This window comes from Drosophila mojavensis, unplaced genomic scaffold (assembly GCF_018153725.1).
Source record: "Drosophila mojavensis isolate 15081-1352.22 unplaced genomic scaffold, ASM1815372v1 contig_16, whole genome shotgun sequence".
NCBI classification, from domain to species: Eukaryota; Metazoa; Arthropoda; class Insecta; order Diptera; family Drosophilidae; genus Drosophila; species Drosophila mojavensis.
Window position 1 is genome coordinate 7,280,322 of NW_025318693.1, and position 25,594 is coordinate 7,305,915.

The 25,594-nt window shown below is 39.6% G+C and overlaps 1 protein-coding gene across 2 annotated transcripts; it reads left to right on the forward strand.

The window, feature by feature from the left end:
* Window positions 1-616: 616 nt before the first annotated feature.
* On the forward strand, window positions 617-15,479 carry LOC6573128 (protein obstructor-E). Of its 2 annotated transcripts, none has more exons than XM_015166765.3 (5): window positions 617-707; window positions 8,590-8,799; window positions 8,862-9,050; window positions 9,114-9,324; window positions 15,249-15,479. In XM_015166765.3, the coding sequence occupies exons 1-5, from the start codon at window positions 665-667 to the stop codon at window positions 15,301-15,303; spliced, it is 708 nt and encodes a 235-aa protein (XP_015022251.1). In that variant the 5' UTR covers window positions 617-664; the 3' UTR covers window positions 15,304-15,479. The 2 variants fall into 2 exon arrangements, with proteins under 2 accessions (XP_015022251.1, XP_001999219.1); XM_001999183.4 differs by lacking the exon at window positions 15,249-15,479 and adding an exon at window positions 9,703-10,367.
* Window positions 15,480-25,594: the final 10,115 nt, after the last annotated feature.

A 25,594-nucleotide genomic window follows, 5' to 3' on the forward strand; every position in this document is an offset into this window, starting at 1 on the left:
CGAAATACAACAATGCGACGCTGGCAGCGCAGTCGACGCAGCTGGCGACCACAGTGCGCCGCGTGCATACAAAACAAGCTAACTTACAGTTAAAAGCGACGCGTCGCTAATAATTACAATTAAACGTATACACGAAAGAGACAGAAAAAGAGAAAAAGAGAGAGAGAGAGAGACAGAGAAGGAGACACAGAGCGTAAAAGTAAGAGAGCGTAAGCAGCGCTGCATGAGCGAAAAGAAGAGAGAGAAAGGCCAATTCTCACAGGTGCGACAAGGCCAGGTAGCTGCTGTAAGTAATACCAAAGCTGGCTGCTATGAGCCCCAGACCGCCTTGCTGTGCTGTGTACCGTTGCAATCGTTTGCCAGTGAACGTCGCCTCGTCGCCACCGTTGCGGCTGCGCAGCCGGCGTGCGCGTCGCTGCCGCCGCCAACGTTCGTCTGGATTGTTCGCGGCTGGCGCGCATGCGCAGCGGTATAAAAAGCTCCCGCACCAGCCAGAGCCACACACAGTTTCAAGTCGTCGGTCCAAGTGGTGCGCAAAGTCAAAGTTTTGTTCAAGTGCTGCGAGCGCCTCCCCCCTACTCTCTCAGATTCGGTTACGTATCGGCGAGCAACGGTTAAAAGCATTATTACCAAATACACAACAGCAATAAACTAAAACCGCACAATGAAGAGATTTTTAGTTGTGTTTGTGGCATTATTCGGAGCCGGTATGTATTAATTGTTAGCTACATACATACATACATACACACCTACATGCATATCCATGTCGATCAGAGAAATGAGAGAAATTCCCAAGAGCCGAGACAGCGCTCAGGGAGCCAAAGACAGCTTGCGCTTACGCAATCAGCCAATTGCTGAAGGACACTTGACAAGCGTTCGAGCTGCACAGTGTTAAAAAGAAAATCAAAAAACCAACAAGCCAAAAAAAAAAAAAAAAATTAAAGAAAGAAGTGTTTTTTTCAATCGAGTGTGTTATAAAAGCGCCCGCTTGTGCAACAAGTGATCAGCAGCTCTGATCAACTATCGCCCAGCTTGGCCCACTTTCGAATTCGAATTCGAAAAGGCGGAAAATACAAAATGAAAATCACAAAATAGCACAAGAAAAAAATGTAAACAGAAATAAGCAAAGGCGAAAAATCCAAATGCAAACCATAAGCGTAATCGAGCCAAAGAGCCAATTGGAGTTAGCCATGTTGCAGCAACCCAACACGTTTACTTGCATTTTCTATAGCCCACCCCAACCACACAGACGATTACATTCGCTGTAGATGTATCTATAGCTGTATCTATATCTATATCTGTAGCTGTAGCTGTAGCTGTAGCTGTAGCTGTAGCTGTATCTATATCCGTAGCTGTATCTGCATCTATTGGTTCGAATCGATTTCATTACCTCATCGCGTGGCGACACCTTTCAGAGTGCAAGAAATTACAACAGAGTCAGGCGCTGGCGCTGTCTGGTTCGGCTTGGCTGCACCACTCGCTTACATCATCGTCATTATCATCATCGCCAGCATCATCATTATCTGCACGATGATCGCTGTTATAAATGATCTCAAGTCTTGGGTCAATTTATGGCCACATTTGCATGACATTCATGACATTGACATTGAAATCCCTTCTCTTCTGCTTCTGCATCTGCTTCTGCTTCTGCTTCTTCTTCTTCACAATATTTGCACAAAACAAAAAACAAGCAACAAATTTACATATTTTTATGACACGTTGGCAGCCGGCTAATTGAAAAGATAACTGCGTGATATTTTGTTTTTGATTTTCGGCACAGGAATTTCAAATACGCAGCTGACACGCCCAGGCGGCCCATTAGCCAAACTTGTTTCAACTGGGCCATCAAAGTGTTTTTAGCCGCAGCATTGTTGACGTTTGGAGTTTGTCTCTCTGGTTGTTGTTGCTGTCGTTGGTTATTCAATTGGAAAGCAACAACAACAACAAACGTAAAATCGAAGAAAAAAGTAAAATCGCCTCTGGCCAATTGCGTGACATGCATTTTGTTGCTGTATTTTCTTAGCCACTTCACTTTTAATTGGCAGCAATTTTCAAAGTTATTAAACTTAACAACAGCAAAACAACACTTAATGGGCCTAAGCCAGGCGCATGCAGCGCATTGTCAAGTTCAAGTTGCTTGTTGTCGTAGTTGCTGCTGTTGCTGCTGCTGCTGTTGCTACTGGCTAATAAATTATGCAACATCAAATGTTGTTGGCCAAATACGCAAACACTTGGCCCAAATGTTGCCACAAGCATGCTAATCACGGCGATAAACAATTTGAGCTGTTCAAAAGATTTCCGAAAAGCGACGAAAAACACAATAAATTTCCGCATTCGGTTGCGCGACTCATTTTTATTTTTCTTGCTGCTGGATTTTTGCATTGGCTGCCGCTGCCGCTGCTACTGCTGCGGTTTAGTATCAGCAGCAGCAAAAAGCGTAACAAATGCAAACAATATATGTGTGCTGCCATTTTGTTATTGCCACACCACAGCAACAACACAGCCAGCAGCAGCAGCAGCAGCAAGTCACGCTTGAAAAGTTTTTATTTTGTGGCAACAAAATCAAATGAAATGGCCAAAGCACACACACACGCGCACACACACACAGAGACACACAGCTGCGCGAGCTATGGCTTGCATTAGTGGCACAACAAACACCAGCCACACACACACTCGCACACACACATTAGCTGGGTATCTGCGCTGATTTATGGGACCAGAGGCAAGTGTAAAAAAAAGTCAACAACAAATGTCAAAAAAAAAAAAAAAAAAAAAAACAAAACACAACTCTTAAATGCGCTGACGCCACTCGAAAGTCAATTTGCGTGCCACATTTTTGCCATTTGCTGCCACTCGTATGGCCCTCTCTCCCTCTCTCTCTCTCTCTCTTTCTCTCAGCATTTTTGTGGTAGCGCAGCTCAGGCTGTCGTCGATGCGTTAAATTTGAAAAATAAATCTATAACTTTTTTGAGCATAGGCTAAGGCGGATTTATGGCTCTATATGACGCGTCAGAAACTATTTGAGACTGTGGCTTGAATGACGCACAAACTCGACAACAACAGCAACAACAACAAGAGCAACAACAACAGCAGCAAAAACAAATATTAGGCAAACAATTGAAAAGCAGATTAACCCACATACGTTGCATGCCGGCAGCAATGTGGGTAAATATTTAAATATCATTATGGCAGAAAGAAAAATAAAAATAGGAACGGCTTCTTGGCTTGGCTTAAAGAACCAAAAGCGAAGAACAGTAGCAACATTTGGCGGAAATGCTGCTACAAAGCAAAATTGTTGTTGTTGTTGCTGTTGCTGTGCAAATATCGTAGACCCCAAATTGCCGTTAGTCAAAGTAGGAGCTACGAAAGAAACGTAACGAAACGAAATGAAATGAAACGTGCTTAAATGTCAGCAATTTTCTTGATTTATATGGCCGGCAATGTCTTGGCGCCAGACAACAATGGCAACAACAACAACAACAGCAACAACAACGGGCACAAAGAATTTGCCAGAAGCCCAAATGATAGATAGTTGCAAGTGCCACAAAACACCTATTGTGAGCTGCTAGCTAGAAGACAAAAAATACGCCCCAACAACAATAACATTAAGCTGAAGCTCTGATTGCAGCCCTCGTGCGGCTAACGATTATGAGTTCAAATACAAATATACACACCAAAGACACAGCAAATACACACCACATACTTGGGCCGCGGTCTGCCAGGGCAACTTTCAGCACAGTTGACTTCGAGTGTTTTTCGCTGGAATTTGTTGCCTTTCAAGTGGGTGTGCGAGCGTCTAAGTGTGTGTGAGTGTGTGTGTGTGTGTGTGTATTTATACACATCTAGCTTGAGCAGTTCAATGCACCGGCCTCTGTTGATATTCATATTTATGAGTCACTGTAGCGCAGGCTCAATGCCTGACACGAAATGCAAATTTGTCATTATTTGTCATGATATTTGCAGGACACGTAGCCATACGAATTTTGATATGCATCTAGAAAGGAATGCCATAGATGACAGCATTGATGAATGGCCTCTAGCTGATATTGCAGTAAATATTGATATAAGAACTGCTCAAAGGCTGAGAGGGATCTCTGGCTATAGAGGCATATCGAAGATATATGGAAAAAGTGAAGAGCAAGAGCGGTCAGGAAGAAGAGAAATAACTAATGAAATATATTTAAATTTCAGAGCAAGAGCTGACAAGGAGAAGAGAACTAAGTCTGTCATTTAATTGAAATTAATTCCCAATAATCGACAAATCTATATAGCATATATATACCATCCTTATATAGAGTTTACTACTTGTATAAATCAAAGTCTTTCCTCAAATGGCAAATATAAGTAGAGTAGCAGGAGCTCAGTTAGTTAACTGCAAACATATTGTTATATATATTCTCTATCCTATACATATTTTGTCCAATTCAATCTTAGCTGCATGGTTTTCAGCACTGTAATCTGATTTGTATATTTAAATGATCCTTGTTCGAGCTGCACTGCAATTAAAACTCTCACTCTATGTGAATGCCCCATTTGGCAATTGATTGCCTTGGGGGGGCCGTATGTAGTAGTAATAATAATAGTAATAATAGTTAATGCTCTGCCATGTGCATATCACATATCAATTGGCATTGTTGTAAATAAATTATGTAGCTGTAATTTGCGAATGTATTCATTGTTCAAATTGAATTATTCATTTATTTGTGTTATTTGCATCTTGACAATGTCTGTCATTTAGGTGCAACATAAATTAATATAACTCACTTTTTTTTTCGCTGTAATATTTTTTTCTCCTCTTTGTTAATTTGAATGCTATGAAGCGCGTTATCAACTATGTGTGTGTGTGTGTGTGCGTGTAAAGTTTTGGTTAATTAAATGATTATGTTAATGGACGACCGGATAAACAGGCGTAGATATGAGTAGAAACAACAACAACAGCAGGAAAAGTTGACTGCAGCAGCTGGAACGATATGCATTCAACCGACAAGACCAATACAATTGGCGGTTTCACTGTTAAAATGTCAATACAAATTTATTATTTAAACACACACATGCTTACATACTGTTAAACAAAAATAAGTACGTAATTAAGCGCTCACAATTGATAGGTAAAACAATTATTGCAAACAGCAAATTAAACAGCATGCAACATGCGACAACAATCAGTCTAACTAAGTAAAGACCGCTAATTTGTGAGATTGGCCAATCGAGGCATTTAAGCCATGTGCGACAGAAGAATGCGCAGGGCGTGCCGGCCGGAACTGTCAGCCGCAGCGCGGCTTAATTGCGAGTGGGTTAGTAGTCGTAAGTGGCAGCAGACCCGTTGCCAATATCACGTCTAACCGGTTTAGCCGCAACTTGAATGCGGCCTAGAATCGCTTGGCTTTTGCTTTCGTTTTCGTTTTCGTTTTCGTTATCGTTTTCGTTTTCATTTAGCAGATCAGCTTCTAGAATGAATGCTTAATTAGCGCTCGAAATATTCCACAAATGACATCAGTGAGTGGTTCCTCGAAGCTTACTTCAAATCGCAACCAAGGAAATACCAAGAAATCAAAATGCGATCAAAACAATAATAGCTAAAAGCGGATTGTATTAAGAATAGAGACGAGCATTGTTTATTGTTAAAATTAAATACATGTTTGGCTTTGAAATGTACAAAAAGGTATATAAAAATAATAATAAAAATTATTGTTATAATAGAATAGAGAATAGAGGAAGAAGATAAGCATCTTTTTACTGAGCCAATACCGAGTGACCTTAATCTTCTTCTTGTATATTTATAGCAAATATATGATAATACCTATACAAATATATAGAATGTAGAGCTCATATTAGACAAGCTTAGTATTAGAAGTCGCACCTCTTTAGGTTTTTCTGTGGTTAAACAACCTCGAGCTGAGTTAAAAAACATTTAATTGTGTTGCTGGCTACTCTTTGATCAATTTGAGTTCAGCTTTCATTAGAACATTCCACTGGCTCTCTTTCCTTTCAGTGCACTTTTTACTTAGCTGCAACTAGTGTAAATTTATAGCGTATACGCCACTTTGGCCGGCAGCAAGCGCCAGCAGCAGCGGCAGCAGCTGCTCAAAGGTAATTGTTTAGTTAACATGTGGTATTTACGCTACGCGACAAATGTACACACATACACACACACACATAGAGTAAGTGAGACATACAAATGTACATAACTCAATGTAATCATCAGTGTGGGCATCGCAGCACACTATGCACATATGTAAGCGCATTAGTGCTGCGGTCTGCTGCTGCGGCTGCCACAGGCTATGCCCCATGCCCCATGCCACAGCCCACATCCCACATGCCACATGCCGCATGCCTCATGCCCCAGTCCACACATTTACAGCTGCATGGCCAGCCTCGAGACGAGCTGGGGGTTTTTGGCGCAGTTGCACTTGCATTGGAATGCGCTTTTTGTGCACTGCTTCGGTTGCTGCAACAACAAACTAAATTATTATAACTGTTGGTACACACACACACACTCTCTCTCTCTGTGGGAGAGTTTAGCTTTTGTTTGTTAGTTGTTGAATGTTATGTGTGTGGGTACAGCAGCGAAGTGCTTGAAAGTTCCTCTTTTTCGAAAAAGCATTCCAGCTGCTGGCCCACCTGAGCTGCAAGCCAAATAGTGAAATATTGCCGAGCACAATATTTGTATGAGTCCAAAAGTTAAACAAATATACATATTTATAAACATACAATATAACAGATTGTCTTAAAATATATTTAAACTCTTCTTGAGTTTGCTTACTGCCCCATTATTGCTCTCCAAGTTAAATATATCAAATGACATACGAAGTATAGTTGTCAATGCAAATACTTAATTACTTTTAGCTCAAATTTTTGGCAATTTCCATTCGAATTTCATTTATGTGGAATTCAGAGTTCCCTTTTGAAAAACTATAAATGTAATTTCTCTATAATTAACAATATTTGAGTAAACAAGTCGAGTGAATATATGAAAATGTTTTTATATATTATTTTATAACGCAATTGACTAACAGCTCCCGCTAGAGCAGTTGACCGAAAAGTCCGCATAATAAATATGAGTGCAGCATCAGCATCTACATACGTATGTGCGCGTGTGTGTGTGTGTGTGTGTAGTTGATGAGTGTGTTTATACACACGCATAGCAGATATAACGAGTGCGCGTGTAAATAAATGCAATAGGAAAACAAAGTTTTTAATTAAATTCTGCAAATAATTTGATAATCGCCAATTTTGATTTCTGCAAGGCTTTTGTTGCAATTGCATTATATATATATATATATATATATATATATATATATATATATATATATATATATATATATATATATATATACATATATACATATATATATATATATATATATATATGCACCAGAACTCTACATATATAGGAAAAAAAAAACTTTGATATTTGATTAGTTTACACAACATGAAAATTGCATTCTGTTTGGTTTATCAAGAGTTGTTTTAGCTGTCGGCTTTTTCATCTAAATATTTTTTTGAGTTTCAATTTTTTTTATTTTGATCCATTTGATGAGGCAGCTGAGCGAGTCAGGCGGAGTCAGGTAGAGTCAGGAGTCAGAGGGCACTTCTGATTGAGCATTTGTAGCCATGACCGCAGTTTTGTGGTTTTGCAATTAGATTATCACACAAGGGCTGGCACAGAGTGTGGCTCAGGACTCGGGCATTTGTTCATTTGGAGCGAGTTCGTTGGCGAATGCTAAAAACGTTGAATAATTATTTAGTGGCTGGCTGTTGCAGCTGCAGCTGCCATTTGATTTGAAACGAAATTAAACGAAATGAAATCAAATGCATTGCATATTGCAGGCCAGTAAAAAAAATACACCACATTAGTTAGGGTATATAAATGCAATTTGCGTTCGTTACGCTCTGCGGTTGCACTGAGCTCCCAGCTTGCAGCGTGGGAGCTGCGAGGGCTGCTCTGCTAGAGCGAGAGGTACCGCGATAAGTCCTTGGTGGCGCGTTTCAGGTGCTTCAACTCTGTCGTGCCAGGGTTCGGCGTCGACGTCGAAGCTGTAATTTCATCCCAAAAAAAAAGAAGCAAAACAGAAGACAACAGAAACAACAACAACAAATTACAAGCACAAAAAGTAAATGCAGTTGGCCCTGAGCTGTCAACGCGTGCGTATGTGTGTGTGTGTGTGTAAGTGTGTATCTCAGATCTCTAGAGCTGTCTGCTGAAAGTTGCCAGCCAAAAGATTTATTGGCAGCCATCGTCTGAGGCGACTTTTTAAAGTGAATGCCTTTTGCACAAGATGACAAATCGTTGGGAACAACAACATCGAAAACATCGAAACCATCGACAACATCGACAACATTGACAACGTCGTGTAAATGCATGCTTATATATAACAATTAAACGCCCATTGGCATTGGCCATGCAATTTGAATAGACTCTGGGGCCTATTAGTCCCGTCTCACCTCGCGACCTGTCGCCTCGCCACGCTTCGCTCGTAAAATAATACAATATTCAGGGGAACAAATTGATTTCAATTAGTTTGCTTGACGCGCTGCATTTGAAATTTATACTAATTGCGTTTCGTACACTTTCTCTGGTAATTGCAGCTGTGGCCCAGACGAGTTTCAAGTGCCCCGATGATTTCGGCTTCTATCCACACGATACATCCTGCGACAAATACTGGAAGTGCGACAATGGCGTCTCCGAGCTGAAGACCTGCGGCAATGGTCTGGCCTTCGATGCCTCAGACTCCAAGTTCCTCACCGAGAACTGCGACTATCTGCACAATGTGGATTGCGGTGAACGCACAGAGTTGGGTAGGTTTACCGCCGATTGCCATCAATGTTGGTTAGCTCAACTCATATGCTTCCATTTGCAGAGCCTCCAATCACCACGCCTCACTGCTCGCGTCTGTACGGCATTTTCCCCGATGAGAACAAGTGCGACGTGTTCTGGAACTGCTGGAACGGCGAGCCATCCAGGTACCAGTGCTCACCCGGCCTGGCCTACGATCGCGATGCACGCGTCTGCATGTGGGCCGATCAGGTGCCCGAGTGCAGGAACGAAGGTGAGTTGCGAATAGACGGCTGCGCTCCTAAAGTGCGAGAACTAACTGTCTTTTGACTTGCAGAGGTTGCCAATGGCTTCTCCTGCCCAGCTGCTGGTGAGCTGGCTAATACTGGCTCCTTCTCCCGTCACGCACATCCCGAGGACTGCCGCAAGTACTACATTTGCCTGGAGGGCGTGGCACGCGAGTATGGCTGCCCCATTGGCACAGTGTTCAAGATTGGCGACAGCGATGGCACTGGCAACTGCGAGGATCCCGAGGATGTTCCCGGCTGGTAAGTTGTAACAGTTAAGCTTGACTACACAATATGTTTGGCACCTGGTTTGCTTTGGTTTTGCTTGGAGTTGTTGAATTTGAGTTTTGAGTTTATTTTGCTACGCTTGCACCACAGACCACACTACCGATCCACCGAACCACCCAACCACCCAGCCACCCAACCACAGACAACAGTTCTTAGTCGTTCAGCAGATTCGAGATCTATTCTTCTACACTAATACTCTTGTATCTATTCATGCATCGACACGCGCGCTCTCTCTCTCTCTCTCTCTCTCTCACATACACACGCATACGCACACAGGCACACACTCACTCACATACATATCTCTTGGCCTATTCTCACATTTGTCTTTACCTCGTCCCTTTACAATTGCAGCGAAGACTACTATGGTGATCTGGACTTGAAGAGCATCCGCAAAAGCGAGCTTCTAGCTGGATTGAACACTGAAGGTCGCACTAAGAACGCGCCCAAAACCAAAGCTGCCACCTCATAAACATAACAACAACAAATATAAGAACTAAAACAACAACAACAGCAACTACAATACTATAACAACAGAAAAGAAACAACTACAACAATATCAACTCGAATCCTTTGCCCAACTACTTTCCCACTACTCTCACATCACAAAGTCTCACCTCTAACAAGAATCGACAAGTGAAAAAATAATACTCAACCAGCCTTAAGATCAAGCTCTATTTCATTATCAGCTCAATCTCCTATCCTAAACGTTTCTAATTATCTTTTACCTATCCATAAATCCAACTGTTGATATCCTCAACTCTTCCAAATTGCAAACACAATTTTGAAAACTTATGAAGTTTAGGTCCAAAAGGCTAAAAAGACAAATTCGTAATCAAATGTGCGAAACACACAAGATAAAATGAGTGTAAACAACATCGAGGAGGGAGAAAAATCTTTCAAATTGCAGAGTAAAATTGAGAGATTTGTACATTTAAGTGATCTTTGTTTATAAGCTTATAATTTTATTTTATACATAAAACAAAAAATACACAAAAACTAAAAAAAAAAACTTCAAATTTTATAGTTCTTATTTATGAGAGTGCTCAGCTTAAAGGGGAAGTCAAACATATATTTTAAATAAAGTAGCTGAAGACTGAAGATGAGTTTTATTTGATTATATAAATATATATATTTTATATAAAACATAGCAAAGCAATATCTATTACATTTTGCTCAGCTTAAATATATGTAAATATAAATATTTTATGAAAAATAACCAATTAGTTTCTGTAGTTTTGATTCTTCATCTTATATAAAGTATATTAATTTACATGCTAATTAATCTGAAAGTTGGCTCAGCTCACATAGTTGATTTCCAGTAATTAATACTATTTTCCATTGTCTACTTTATGAAATTTGAAATCAAGTCTCTAAACCACTCCGAAATATTTCCACTGTAACGTTCCTGATATGTAGTGAAAGTAAAATTGAGGCAGCTAGCGAGCAAGGCAAAGTTCGGTTGCCCGAGCTACGATTTAAAGCTCTATTTGAGCAACTAAAAGTCGAATAATTTTTGGGTGGCTTCAGGGCTAGGCCAGAAGTAGGAACAAACTCGTAAACACTCGTAAATTATTTATAATTTTGCCATTGGGCTGTGGGAATAGCTATGTGGTGGGTGGTGCGGGCAGACGAATAGCAAGGTTCATGTGATTTTATTTTGTTTTGTTTTTTTTTTTTTTTTTTTTTTTATTTCTTTATTTCCGCATTTTGTTTGGCTGCGTTTGCCGTCTGAAGTCGCCGAGTCTGTAAATAATAAGTAAACAGAAAACTTTGCGACGCCAGCCATATTTGTCGCAAATGAAAACTTGGCAGCCTTTTCGAGAGTCCAACGTCTTTGCTAACGATGCCAGCGTCGACGTCGACGTCAGCGTCGGCTGCGGCGGTGGCGTCGACGTGGACTTCATCGTCAACATCGTTGACATCTTTTGAAATGCACAAGAACTTTGTTAATTATTCATTAGATTCTATAAACAAAAACGCGATACAAAAACTTTAAATGAATTTTCAAATTATCAACACAATTGCAGGCAGAACCAACACACAGACAGACAAACGCACACACACACACACTCACTCACTCACCAGCGCACACTAGCACGTGGACAATGCTACCTCGATAGGGGCGCCAGCCATGGGAGCGGCAAGCGGGTCGCTCCACTAAATCATAAAAGGGGGCAAAAACTTTACTATGCCTTGTCGTTGACTTTTGTCTGTGTGTGTGTGGGTGTGTAGATATATGAGTGTGTGTGTGTTTGTGTATATGTGTGCAGACGCATACACTTGCCACATTTTTGAAGGAGTTTTAAAACTAATTAAATAAAAATTATAAAACTCGACAAACTCAAGGCGCAGTCAAGGCAAAAGGACATTTTCGGTTTATGTGTGTGTAGGTGTGTGCTGGAAAATGGTTGAAAGCGCGCACAGAACTGCAACATTTTGGAAAATTAGTACAAAGTGGCCAAAATGCACATAATTCGCTTTTGGTCCTGCTTAAGAGTGCGGTAACAGCTATAGCCACAAAGAGAGATAAAGAATCAGAGAGTAGAAAGAGAGAGGGAGAGAGAGCGAGAGAGAGCGAGAGAGAGAGAGAGAGCAGGAGAGGGAGACTGAGCGAGTGGGTATCTACACACAAATCCCAGCAACAACAGCGCTCAGCTCTTGTTATCATATTTTGCTTTCACCTGCTTTGCACAGCTCCGTGTAGTTGTTGCATTCTCCAATTAAAAGTTGTTGCAAGCAACAGCGGTGAGTCCTTTGGTCCGTGCTTCAGCCAGGAGCGAGCAGAATAACGGCAAACGCCAAGCACATAAAAGTGTTTTATAAACATAAATGATTAAACTAAGTTGGACGAAACCGCTCGCCACACAGCAGCAACTGTTGCTGCTGCCAAAGAAACTGTGTGGCAGTTGGAAATAGAGCCATGTCCAAGCCATACAGCAGGACATCTGCAGCAGATCCTGGCTCAAAAACTCCTGCTGCTGTTGATGGATAATAGCCTTGCTCTTGCATTCGTCTGTCCCCTCCTGATTGCCTGGACAACTGTCTGTGTTGGCTATGAAAATCCTTTTAACGTTTTGACTCTAATTAATTTTAATCATCTTATAAACGCACAGCAAGCACATAAAACTAACAGCAGCAGCAGCCGCTAAGCCTAACTACCAATACGATGCACTAAGCACAACGCATAAATTTATAATATAGAGCAAGTATTAGCTGACTAACTATATAAACGAGAGCGCATCATCGAAATATAAACAAGTAAGAAGGCTCCAGTCGAGACTGCTCGACTAGGAGATACCCTGAACCCTCCAAGCTGATATTCTAATCATTCTGGACTTATTTTATTCACACATACAAACACATGCATCCACACGCATGCATAAGCCTGCGCTCTGCTAACTGCGCAGTAAGCAGCGACTGCGCTTGGGCTGCGCTGCAGTGTGAGCAATATTATGAAAATTTATTTGTTAAATAATTTCTTTTGTAGACATACGATCTTAATGAAACTTTTAGAACGTAATTATATGGTGAATATGTGTGTACATTCCAAAGCACAAGTCTCTAGTACTTGAAATGCGTTTTTTACAAATTGGGGGCGAAGGGGGCGTGGTATCCAAAATCTGTAAATTACAAAATCTTTGTATCGATTAACTTTATATACAACGCAAATTTAAAGACTCCAGGTCTGAAAGTGTTCAAATTAGGCTAAAAAAACAAAATCAATTTTTCGATTATTCTCGATAAAAAAGTTATCGGATGATTTATCGAAAAAATAAAGCAAACTCGTACTGCGTATGGTATACACGAGTATGCATGCCAAATTTCAGCTTTCTAGCTCTTATAACTTCTGAGATCGACGCACTCATACGGACGGACGGACAGACGGACAGGGCTATATCAACTCAGCTCGTCGCGCTGATCAAGAATATATATACTTTATGGGGTCTGCCACGCCTCCTTCTGCCCGTTACATACTTTTTCACAAAACCATTATACCCTGATTTCCCATTTTCAATGGGTTCAGGGTATAAAAATAAATTCTACACAAGATAGTAGGATGTGACGTATAGAAACCAAAATGCTCTATTAGACTAGACTAGATCTCACAGTTTTAGGCAGAGAAGTTAAGACGGTTGTGGGTGGACTTAAGTATATCGATCTCTCATCCAGATTAGAATTCTTAAATCAGCATCATTTCAGTACATTAATAAACCTAGATGAAAGGTCGATTTCTTAGACTTTTGGAAAGTAAAAATGAAAAGTAGAAATAATAAATTTATAAATATATTTGAAATTATTATTATTATATATTTTTATTTATTTTTTTTTTTTTTTTAATCAAGCTCTAATCAGGGATGCTGTGTATAGTAAAATTATAGTTTAAATTAATTATGGTGTTTCGATATCGTAAACTAAATTAGACCCCCATTCAAATTAATAAAAAGATTATCGTTATCTCTGAGTTATCCTTTACAAATGATCACATTATGAATAATATTTTAATAAATCAGAAATTTACTTAATATATCACAAATATGCTCTTTTCATATATCTCAAAGTATTAAGACTCCACTCTAACCAGTATTTGAAATTTAGCTTAAAGCACTATTCCCAGTTAAACTGTCCATAGAATTCTATGTTTACATCATTTCAAGCTATGCTGCCCCTAACAGGAGTTTATACTACTTTATTTGTAGGCATTACACATTGCTTAGCACTATTAATATACCCCATTGCCCATTGGGTATAATAAATAAATATTATCAGAACAACACAAAAAGAAGAAAGGCAAACAACGATTTCTGTCCATATTTTGTAGCTTAGAATGCCATGTCGCAGGGTTTTGGCCAATTCCATTTAATTTAATTTAATAGCTTTGCGCTTTTTGTCATTTGCTGGACCGCATCGCGCATTTTGTATGAGGCGCTGCGTACATGTCCTTCCAGCTGCTGCTGCTGCTGCTGCTGGTCGTCCTTGTGTGCGGCGAGCCTTAAAGCCAATTGGCTGGCTTCCGTATGCTCGTGCTGTCTCTCTGTCTCTCTAGCTTTCCTTGCCTGTGTGTGTGGCTGTGTGTGGTCATAGCTGTTGATATTGTTGTTATTGCAGGAAACAAGCGAACATCTTCTTTTAATCCTTGATGTCCTGTTGCTTCGCTCTCTGCCATCCCATTCAGCTGACTGTGACGCAAATCCTTGTAGAGCTGCCATTCGCCTTTTCATCAGCCATCCGCCACTCGCTCTTAACAAGTTTTTAACAATATTATTTTTTTTTTTTTTAATTATGGCTTTCATAAAAAATTCTTTTGTTGATTTATTAGACAAAGGGCGGCACTCTGGGGGCGCACACTGCTTTATTAAAGCAGCAATCAAAATGTAGCAACATTCCAAAGAGTGCAAAAAAAAAAAAAAAAAATAGTGTAAGTGCTCTAGTTGGAAGTGCGTATTGAGAGATACCCTAACTCCCATTGACCCCATACTTTCCATCCAGGAAGATTTTGTTGGCTTCCCTTTCTAGCAGATTAACTGCCACAAATCATATAATCATCAAATGCGTATATAAATAAATGAGTGTTTCAAAGCTTGTCTGAAATTCATAATCTCCTTTTCTACGGTACAAGGAAATATGTGAAAAAGTTCCATTTGTAACTCAATACAATTTGTCTTAGCCGACCATATGCCATGTCGGAATCCCAAGCACACACACACACAGACACTCACCCACACACATAGTCACAGTCACGTGTCAAGCTAAAGAATTTAATTAAGCAAATCAACGCAAAGCCAAACCGAAAAATTAGTGTGCCCTTTGAATATTACGTATACGCAGCGTGAACCTGAACGAGAAAAAAAATGAAGAAACAAATTCATACTAATGCATGCATTTCTTTCTTTTTATAGCGAGGATTACTATGGCGATGTAGACCTCAAAGCTTTAAAAAAATTGGGCTATTAAATTAAACAAAACAAAAAATATATAAAGCACACAAAAGCCAACGCAAATATCCTGAAATCGTGGCGTAATGAGCAAGATGCCAGCAGCAGCCAGGAACCAGGAGCGAGAAGAACCAGAAGAAGCCGCCATAATAGCGGGTTGAAAAGGCTTGCCACACAGCGTTAAGTATGCATAAAGAATATTAAGAAATACACACACACACACACACACAAATACAGCCTCACACACACATACACGTATTGTTAAACAGTTGACTTTAAAGACTGAACAAAAGTAGACACAGCGAAGCCTTAAGAGCAATAACAAATGCAATGAAAGAGCCCAGAAACCCGCATCATGAAAGCAAATTGAACAACTACAAAATGTTTAGTAACCAAGACAATAGCTTAAAGACAAAAACCTAAAAGCTAAATCTCTAGAATATATCGTTAAAAGCATATATCTGGCTTCGTCAGCATGCGGATGCCACAGTAAAGTCCTAGTTATGAGCCGAGCCAAACGTTACAGCAGCACATGGAAGCACAGTCAAATGAAAACTTAACTTATTAACCAAATGTCAAAGAAATAAACATAAAAAAATACACAGCCGAAGCACACGCATTGTATATATAGCTGAAACATTATATTATTAAGTTTTATTGCAAATAAAAATAAACATAATAAAAATGGAAAATTGTGCATTTTATTCTTTATATATAAATTCTGTTTTAAATTGCAAAATAATTTAAGTGAAAATCCGAATTTCATAAATTTACTTACTTATTTTTTTTAAATTTTATTTAATTAATTTTTACTTGTAATATGAATTTTTAACTTTTTCAGTTTGCAAATTTCGACTAAATGATAATACATTTATTTGTAATAATAAGTTGTTTTTTATTTCTTTTTTTTAATGCAAAGGATCATCTAAGACATTACATGAAGCGATCCGATAAGTATTTAATTATATATCCTTTTGGATTTCAATAGCATAAGGAGTTTTTTTTTTTTTTTGCCTTAATTGCCATTATTATTGAATCTGAAAGCTTCAACAATCGACTTGAAAAATCAAAATTCCTTCATTTTCCACGGTTTTACAATATCAATTTATGGAATATTCTAATCAAGTCTGTGAATTCCCTTTAATTCCCACATAACAGATAGCAAATCGGAAATGTACATATATATTCGACAAATTTCTAGCAGAGAAAATATAAAAAAATTCGCAAAATTTCAGAAGTCCAGATTAATTTTCACAGCCTTGGCAATGCTACAATCATATGTATGTAAATATTTCCACTCTATATAGCTGCATATCGATTAAGGGCTTATCTGCTGCAGCTATGAATTATTTGCCTTTTAGTTGGGCTGAGCCTCTTGTTTGCAACATACATAGGTGCAGCATAAAGCAAATATTTTAATCAGGCGAACAAGCAGGCAGCCGGAAAACTAACGCTGGCATTGCGAAATGTCTGGAGCCAGGCGCACAATTTATAACAGAACTTTAATGCAAAATTTACTGGGCAGTAAGAGCAAACAACCGCAAGAGAGTAAAAGACAACACGCATACGCACTGTTTGCCGAACAAATGCCTTAAACCAAAAAACAAGTAAATAAACAAAACATGCCAGATAGCCCATGCACACACTCTCATTTACACACACACACACACACACACACACACACACAAATTGATAATTATTGAAAGAAGAGCAGCAGTAGTGACCTCTGCCACACGCACACACATGCACACACACAGACGCACAGAGAGATACTGTAACGATGCACTAGTGTAACATTAGCCAAGGAAAAGATTGAATAGCAGCAGCACTAGCAGCAGCAAGAGACGACAACGACTGAGCGTTGCATGCAGCAGGCATTTGTGTGCAACAATGCAGCCAGCCAGTGTGTGTACGTGTGTGCGTGTGTGTGTGTGTCTATTTATACACAAAAGAGACATGCTGTTGCATGTTAATTGAAATCAATAAGTGCAACACACATACACACATGCACATGCACAGCGTTCGATATGTGTGACACTCGCTTTACTGGCAGCCAGGAGCAACAGCAACAACAACAGCAACAGCAACAACAACTGCAACAACAACAGCAGCAGCAGCAGGAGCAACATCACAATGGTTAGTTATCGAAGTGAATGTGGTAAAGTAAATTATTTGCACAACGGCTAATGACAACAGCAACAACAATAACAGCAGCAACAACACCAACAGCAGCAACAACAACAGCAACAACAAGCTGTAGAAAAACCAACAGCAACAACTGGGACTTCGTCCTTTGGCAGCATTCGCATATCCTTTTGTATTTATTATTTAGACAGGCGGCAGTTACTTTGCCCATTGCCAGCTGCTACAGTTGGCTGCTACATTGGCCAGACGTAAATTATGCATTGTTATATTTAGAAATTTTTACCTAAAACTGACTTTTACTTGCTGGCATTCGAGGCGGCGCATGCACAATGCTACTCTGCTGCTGTTGCTGTTGCAACGGCAATTACCGTGCCAGCAATGGAGGCACACAACAACTGCCGCAATGCAGTCGCATGTAGTTGCTGCTGCAAATGGCTCGTATAACGTGCAAAAACTGCAACTGCAACAACAACAGCAGCAACAGCAGCAGCAACAGCAACAAGGGGACCAACACACACTCGAGCAGCAAAAGGAAATTATGCTTGCAATAACATTTACATGCTTGTACGAGTATATGAGTGTGCCTGTGTGTGTGTGTGTGTGTGTGCCAAATTTATACGCCAATTGCTGCTTGCAACAGCCAAAGCAGAGGTCAAATTTTCATTTCAGCCCAACACAACAACAACAACAGCAGCATCAAGTTGCTACAATTTTGGTAATACCAAGGCTGACAGCTCTAGCACAGAGTTAGAGACTCTCAGAGTGTGCAAAAGTCCTATTCCAATCTTAACAATTAGCTGGTATAAATTTCAATTAAATTCTAAAACGAAAACTTCATAAATAAATTAGAATTTGAGCCAAAAAGTCAATTTGGAGAAAATTTCAATACAGAGAAGGTAAGTTCAGATTACGTATTTTGAAAGGCTTTCACCAAAGCAGATAGCTGAAAATAAAAGAATATTATTTAGCACAAACCCCAAGTTTATTATTTGTATAAAATGCTGAAGATTGCATCACATTGCGTATACGACCGATGGCTGCAGGCGCTGAGCCTGAACGTCATTTGGATTTCAATTTACCAGCAGGCTGCGAGCTCTGCTTATCAATGACACGACAGGCCAGGTTCAGGCCCTGCAGCATAAGCCGCCATTGAGTCTGATGACGCCTCAGATTTAATAAAAATTGGCCTCCGCCGGTCATTGTTAAAGTGGGCACTAATGCGCTGCAGCCGGCAAGTGCCTTGCGCACCACTTATACACACAAGTGCCAGAAGCCACAAAAAGTGCCAAGAAATGAGCCAAATAAAAAAATTATATTCAGCGAGCAGCATTACTTGGCTGTTGCTGTTGTTGTTGCTGTTGCTGCTGCTGCGAAATGCAATGACAATGTGCTCAGTGCTTGGTGCTTGGTGTTCAATGTGCTTCGTGATGATGACAATAACAACAACAGCAAGTGGCATTACTTTAGTTTAGCACAGGTCGACTGAGAGATACCCTATATGGAGAGTATAGAGGCAGCTGAGAAATTTAAAATACTATAACAAGGCGAGAAATGAAATCAAGCTTATAGATTATATTCTAATTTATATCTTCTTTTATTGGAGCATATATATATATATATATATACCCTTCGCAGCATATCAATAGTTCCAGGGCACAACGTTGACAAAGCGCGACCAGGCATTGCTTATTTTTATTTGCCTGGCCAGAACTAATGCCCAACACCAACAGCAGCAGGAGTAGCAGCAGCAGCAGCAGCAACAGCAGGAGTAGCAGCTGCAACAACAAGCAATGCGCTCTAACGCCCTTATCCCTTATCCCTTTCCCGCTGCTTCGGCTGCTGCGCTTTTGCGGTTGACCGCATTTGCTGTGGAGAAAAAAAATCTGTTGCTGCCAAAGTATGTCCAATGTAGAAGCTGTTGGCTATTGGCTACTGGCTGAGCTGCTCTTGACCGAGTGGAGCTATAAATATCTGCGATAGCGAAATGCAATTACGTGGCAACAATGAATACAGCAGCAGCGATTGCTCGCTTGGCCGCTTGGTCGCTTGGTCGCTTGGCCGTTGTTGTTAGCCCCATTCCCCGTTCCCCTTCTCATTCGCTTTCCCATTCCCATTTTCATTTCCTTTCGCTTTCCCTCTGGCCTCCTGTCCGATTCGAGTCCAGATGGCTCGGGGAGGGGGGTGGCACTCGGACCCACATCCGGCAATTGACAATGATGATGTGTACGTAGTTTTTTGTCTTCGCTGCTGCTCTTTATGCGAGCTGCGAAGGACACTCCGCCGTGGCATGGTGGCGTGGGGGCATGGTGGCATGGGGCAATAGTGCGACTGTATATGGCATTTGTGCTACAACATTTTGCCTGCATTGTCCGAGCAGCAGCTCCAAGAAATGCCAAGCATTGGTCCAGTCTCAGTCGCAGTCTAAGCTTCGGTTTCAGTTTCTGTTTCAGTTTCAGTCTCAGTTTCAGTCTCAGTCTCCGTCTCAATTCCAGTTGCTGCCCCTGTTTCGGGGACAGCTACGTTTTGTGAATTTATGTGCGCTTTATAGAGAGTTCAATGGCAGCCATCATAAAATATTGAAAATGACACGCAGCAGCTGGGCGAACATATTTGACAGGAGCGAGCGAAATGGGCGAGCGGTCGCCGCATTCCAATCTACGAGATTGTGCAAATATGTGATATAAGAACTGTGAATGTCCACTGCCAGCAGCAGGGCAGCATAAGAAGCTAATCTGAGCTGGTGCATCAAATCGTTTGCTATAGTATGAGTACGCATGCTTGAGCTCGAGCTCCATGCAGCTTAAGCTCTTGTAAATATTTGAGCTTCTCACAAGGTCATTTCAGCATCCGATAAGTAAAAGCTTATCGATTTCCGATAATTATTTTATAATAATTCATATTTCGAGCCTGAGTCCTTGTTGAGTAAATTGCGCTGCAAATCCCTTTTCAAACACTATAATTTCTGCAGTCCCCAATTTATTACTTCTTATACCCCTTGCCCCGTGAACTGTAAGTACGATATACTTTATCTACGATTTGTGTAAAGTAAAGCACACGGCGAACAATGGCGCACAAAGTAATTGCTAAAGGACTCTGCTCTCTCTCTCTCTCTGCCTCTTTCTCGTACTGCCAGCTCTGGTTCCGCCCCCCCCACCCTACATCCCGGCCCCTTTTTAGCTTTTGTCCGGGCAAATAACAAAAGTCGGTTGGCATTTTATACGCTTTGCTATTAACTCGACGCATACCGAAAAACAGTCGCAGACAAGCTCCAATTGTCGCGACCGTCGGACACATTCCACGTAGGGAGCTGCCACACTCTCCGCCTCTCCCTCTGTCCCGCTCTCAGTCTGTGCTTTTGCCTATTTCAGCGCCAAACTATGTACCATAAAAAGGCAATTTTTCTAGTTGTCAACGGCAATAGCGTGGCTTAAATTACGGGCCCGGCCAACGGATGCCGATTGGCTGACAGTTAACACCCCAGCCGCATAATTACATACTATGTACTGCACTACGAGCTGGCCATAGAGTGTTCTCTTGTGGAAGGGTGGCGGGGGTGTTTGGGGCTGTTGTAGCAATTGTAAGTCATTTGAAAACAATTTTGATTATATTTTTTCCAAACGATTTCACAAATCCGTTTTATGCTAAGGCGTACAGCGAAATGTGCGTTTGCTTATGGGTAGTTAACAACATGCCCCATAATAATAACATACATTTGCTTGAAGGCCCAGCACCCACTCCCCCCACCCCCTCACACACACACACACACACACACACAGTCAACGACGAAATGTTTGCTGTAAACGACCTTAAAAAACCAAAGGCAGAAAAACAAACAAAATTGCCTGCACATAGTATAAAAAAAAAACACAAAGATGGAAAAATCAGAGGCTGTTGCCATTTGCTGTTGTTGTTGTTGTTGTTGAAGCAAATTGCAAATAACAAGCAAAAGTTCACAGGATCGAGCAAAAAATGTGCGTAGCATTAGCCGTAGTCGACTTGATTTTGATCGCTTCAATGAACATTAATACACTGGCAGAATGCCAAGGCTGAAAAGGGGAGGGTGGGTTTGGGTGGTTTACTTTTTTCTTTCTTTTGGCAGGTGGAGCGGACTAGGCCAGGGAAAGGAAAATGGAGGGAGGTGGCAAGCTGCTTAAGTATATTCCTGTTTACATGCATACTTGTATTTAGCATTGGCAACAACAACAACAAATACGGCAAGAACAGCAACAACAACAACTAGTACCACGCAATCTAATGTAGTTAGTCATGCACCAAATGCCCTGTAGGAAAATACATATGTATATAAGGTGTCTTAGGCTAGAGACATACATATATGTTGATAATATTATAGGTAAGTATAATAGAGTATATAAAATATTAATAATAATTATAATTATCTTTATTCTAAGCTATATAGTAGCAGTTTGTTTTTGTAAATTTATTTTTGGCTTTAATAAAAATGCAATTATAATTTTAAACTCTTACTAAGCTGATCTTAATAGAATGCAATTTCAAATCTTAAGTCTAAAATTATAAATTCATATCAGCTAAAATGTGAATAAATACATAAATCATCATAGAAATAATAAAGAACATTAAAAAAAAAAAAAAAAAAAAAAACAAATTATATGCCATCTATTTTTATTTACATTAATTTCATTTCTTTATTTATAAATATATACGGTTAACTTTTTTACACTTAAATCTTCATGTAAGTTAAATCCAACTTCAAGTGAAATAAATATAGACCAAAAATAAGCTATCAATTCAAACCCAAAAAAGCAATTGGCACTCCATAAAATAACATTTTTTTCATAATTTTTTTTTTTTTTTTTAAATACCCATCAAAGCAAACTAAGCTAAAAAAATAAATTAAATCTTATTTATGCTTCATTTAAATGCCATGTTTAGACTAAATGGGTATCTGCTAGTTATGCACATGTCTAGCTTTCGCATTGAAGTGTGCCATGTTGTTTTCTCTCTCTCTCTCTCTTTCTCGCTCTCACTTTAATTTTGTGTTGTTGCTCTCGTTTGCCTGGTAAATGAAGCCTGCTTATAGGGGATCTTGAATTGGCGGCATGTAAACACACAGCATACATGCGTGTATTTGAGTGTGTGTGCTTGTGTGTAGAAGAGACTGTTGTAGTGTGCGTAAGTATTTTTGGGCTACTATATGCGACGCTTATTTCCGGCGTGGCATATCTCGTTTTAGATGCGTGCCACGGCAATCTCTTTGTTGGGGCGAGCGGCTGGGTTTCGCGTTTTCCTGTCATAAATGTTGCTGAACCTTTGTTATGTTTCCGTTTCACTTTTATTTTAATAATTCATATAGCATTTATGGCATGCACACAGATACTTTTATTTATACGCATTTGTATATGGGATGGCTGCTTCCCCTTGCTTCCCGGAACGGTTCCGGCATCAGCACCTGTCCTACCCCCTGCCCTCTGCCTCCCGCCCCGCCCATTCGCTCAGCCATTGTGCACATCATAAATCTCATTTTTCCGCTTCCGTTAAACATCCATTGGCCATTGCCTTTCGGTGTACGCAACAGATTTTTCATAATAATAAAATATTTTAATTAAATAGCTGCTTAAACAACCGACTTTATTGCATAGAGTCTGCATAGTTGGCCCATTGGCGAAGAGTTCGCTAGGCAACAAGTGAAACTCGAGATTTGGCTGTCATTTTGCCGTTAAAAAACGAAACGTTTTGAATTACGAGCCACGAACTATGAACTGCAGGAATTTCCCTAGCCATTGAGTGCGTGCACTCTTATACGAACATTTTCCATTCAGCCAATGCAAAGAGTAAATTGCCTCTTGTCTAGGCCGTTAGACAACAATTTGAATTACGAGCTCACAAAATGTCTCACTGTGAATTGCCCAGGGAGCTCGTTCGATTCACTGCAAAGAATAAAATTCCCCTTGGCGACGCACCAGCAGCAATGGACTTAGCCGTTAACGCAACAATTTGAAATACGAGCAATGAAAAGTCCCACTCGAATTTCCCTGCACGCTCTTATACTCGTGCTTCCAGTGAGAGCTTTAGTACAGAGTAAATTCACCCTAATTTGAGCTCAGTTTTGGTACTTTTGCTCTTCGCTTGGCTTAGTTGTTGTTGCGCTCGGGCATTGGCATCGTTTGTGGGCCACAATTGTTTGAGATTTTGACTTTTTTGTGAGTGGGAATTTATGCCCCCACACCGCCCCACACCGCCACGGCACAGCTTATCAAATAGGTCGCGGCTAGCTGCAAGGCAGGTGAGGCGCACACCCACCCGCTTGGGGATTTTAAAATATCTTGACGCTCATTACGCGACACACACACACACACATAGAGCTGGCCGCAAAGCTGGCAGCTAAACGATGCCATTTCCACTGCATGTTCAATGGAATCCGCACGGGGTGGAAAATACGACAAATAGAACTAGAAGGCACAAAGAATTGTAAAAAAAAAAACACACACACACACAGAAAAATATTAATTGTTCGACAGCTGAAATGTCAGCAATGCAAATTTTATTGTTCGCTATGGAGTATGATTAAATTAAGTGTTTCACTCATGAAATTTTAATTTATAGCTCAAAACAATATGCATATAGATTAGGAACTAAACAAGTTGAGTGCCCGAGCAATTAACAATTGCATTTATATTCAAACCGTTGATTTTGTGCGCTCTGTTAAAGCTATGCGAAATATTGAATAAACTTAATTATTTGAGTTTGAAAATTTAAATTCTTGAATGGAATTAATTTGATTGGAATTCGTAATGGAAACTTGATTACATTTTTGCATAAATGTAAATAAATGAGGAACGTCAGGCAGAAACAATGGCGGAAGCAATGCAGTCAAGTATAACCCATTGAAAAATACACGTTTATGATTAACATTTCCTAGATATTATATTATTATGGTTATATTATAATATTTTATAAACACTAAAAGGCGGACAATATAAACTAAAAGTCTATCGATAGGTCGATTCATGCAGCATTCATGCATTCTGTTCAATTCTTCTATGACAATTCTCCAGGCTTTGGTTAAAGATTACAGAGATTACAGAGAGTCGTACAATTCTCTTGAAATTAAAATAAGGTATTTCTGTGTTAACAATATTGCACCATAAAGACAACAGAGAGTATATACTATCTTACTTACTGAACGGGCATAAAACAGCGTTTTTGGTTCAATTTACTTTCGAATTATTTTACAATTCATACAAATTACCCATTGCAACTGAAAAAAAAAAAAACACACAAAAAAAAAACTTAAGTTCATAGCAATACGTATTGTTACACTACTTTTTTCTTCTCCAATTCGAGGAAATATTTGTGAAGTATTCCTAGGTAATATAATGTATTACCTGAAATTATCCCAAATATTTTACTTGAGCTATGCAAATTAATTAGTTTATGCACACACATTAAACTCGTTTGCGTATCCAAAGATAATTTTTAATTTAAATTCCATTTTTTGCAAGCGCTGAAATTAATACAAATATTTTAATTCATTAAATTTATTTTATTTATGAGACACGATGGAGAATGTGGATTTTATTAAGGGAAGCTGCGCAACATTTAATGTATATATAAATTGTTTTTACAAATTTAATTATCCATTATAAATAAAAATAACAAGTATTATACATATACATATGCACAATTTTTTTTTTATCCTTGATATAAATTTAAAAATATATTCAAGAAAATAAAAAATTTTAATATTTCTTTTACATGAACAAAATTCGTTTAGCTCATTTAGTAGTTCAGCAAATATCAGTGAAATGCTCTTTTCAAAACTAAACTGATGCACATAATAGATTAGAGACAATTCATATTTTACAGGGTATCTAAGAGCACACTTCATACCCATTAATAAACTACATATATTAAATTTTGATTACTCAAGATTTAATTTCATCTATAAAAATATCCATTAAATAGTCTTTAAATTTCAACGTATAGGGTATCTCTAATTCTCATACCCACCCAATTCGTTGGCTGCATTTACGCTCCTCTTTTAGCCGTATTTGCATTTATTAATTGGCCTTATTTGCTTTTAAGCATGAGCGATGCGTTATAAAGGTTATATTTTTGGATTCGATTTGTGCTTTTTGCACTTAGGCGCCATTGGGTGGGCACACGGCCACGCCCACTATGCCCCA

Bases quoted from the DNA above. Each gene is read 5' to 3' on its own strand.
- LOC6573128 (XM_001999183.4), top strand. From the start codon at position 665: ATGAAGAGATTTTTAGTTGTGTTTGTGGCATTATTCGGAGCCG. The intron at 708-8,589 runs GTATGTATTAAT...TGGTAATTGCAG, and splicing joins TGTGGCATTATTCGGAGCCG to CTGTGGCCCAGACGAGTTTC. The intron at 8,800-8,861 runs GTAGGTTTACCG...TTCCATTTGCAG, and splicing joins CGGTGAACGCACAGAGTTGG to AGCCTCCAATCACCACGCCT.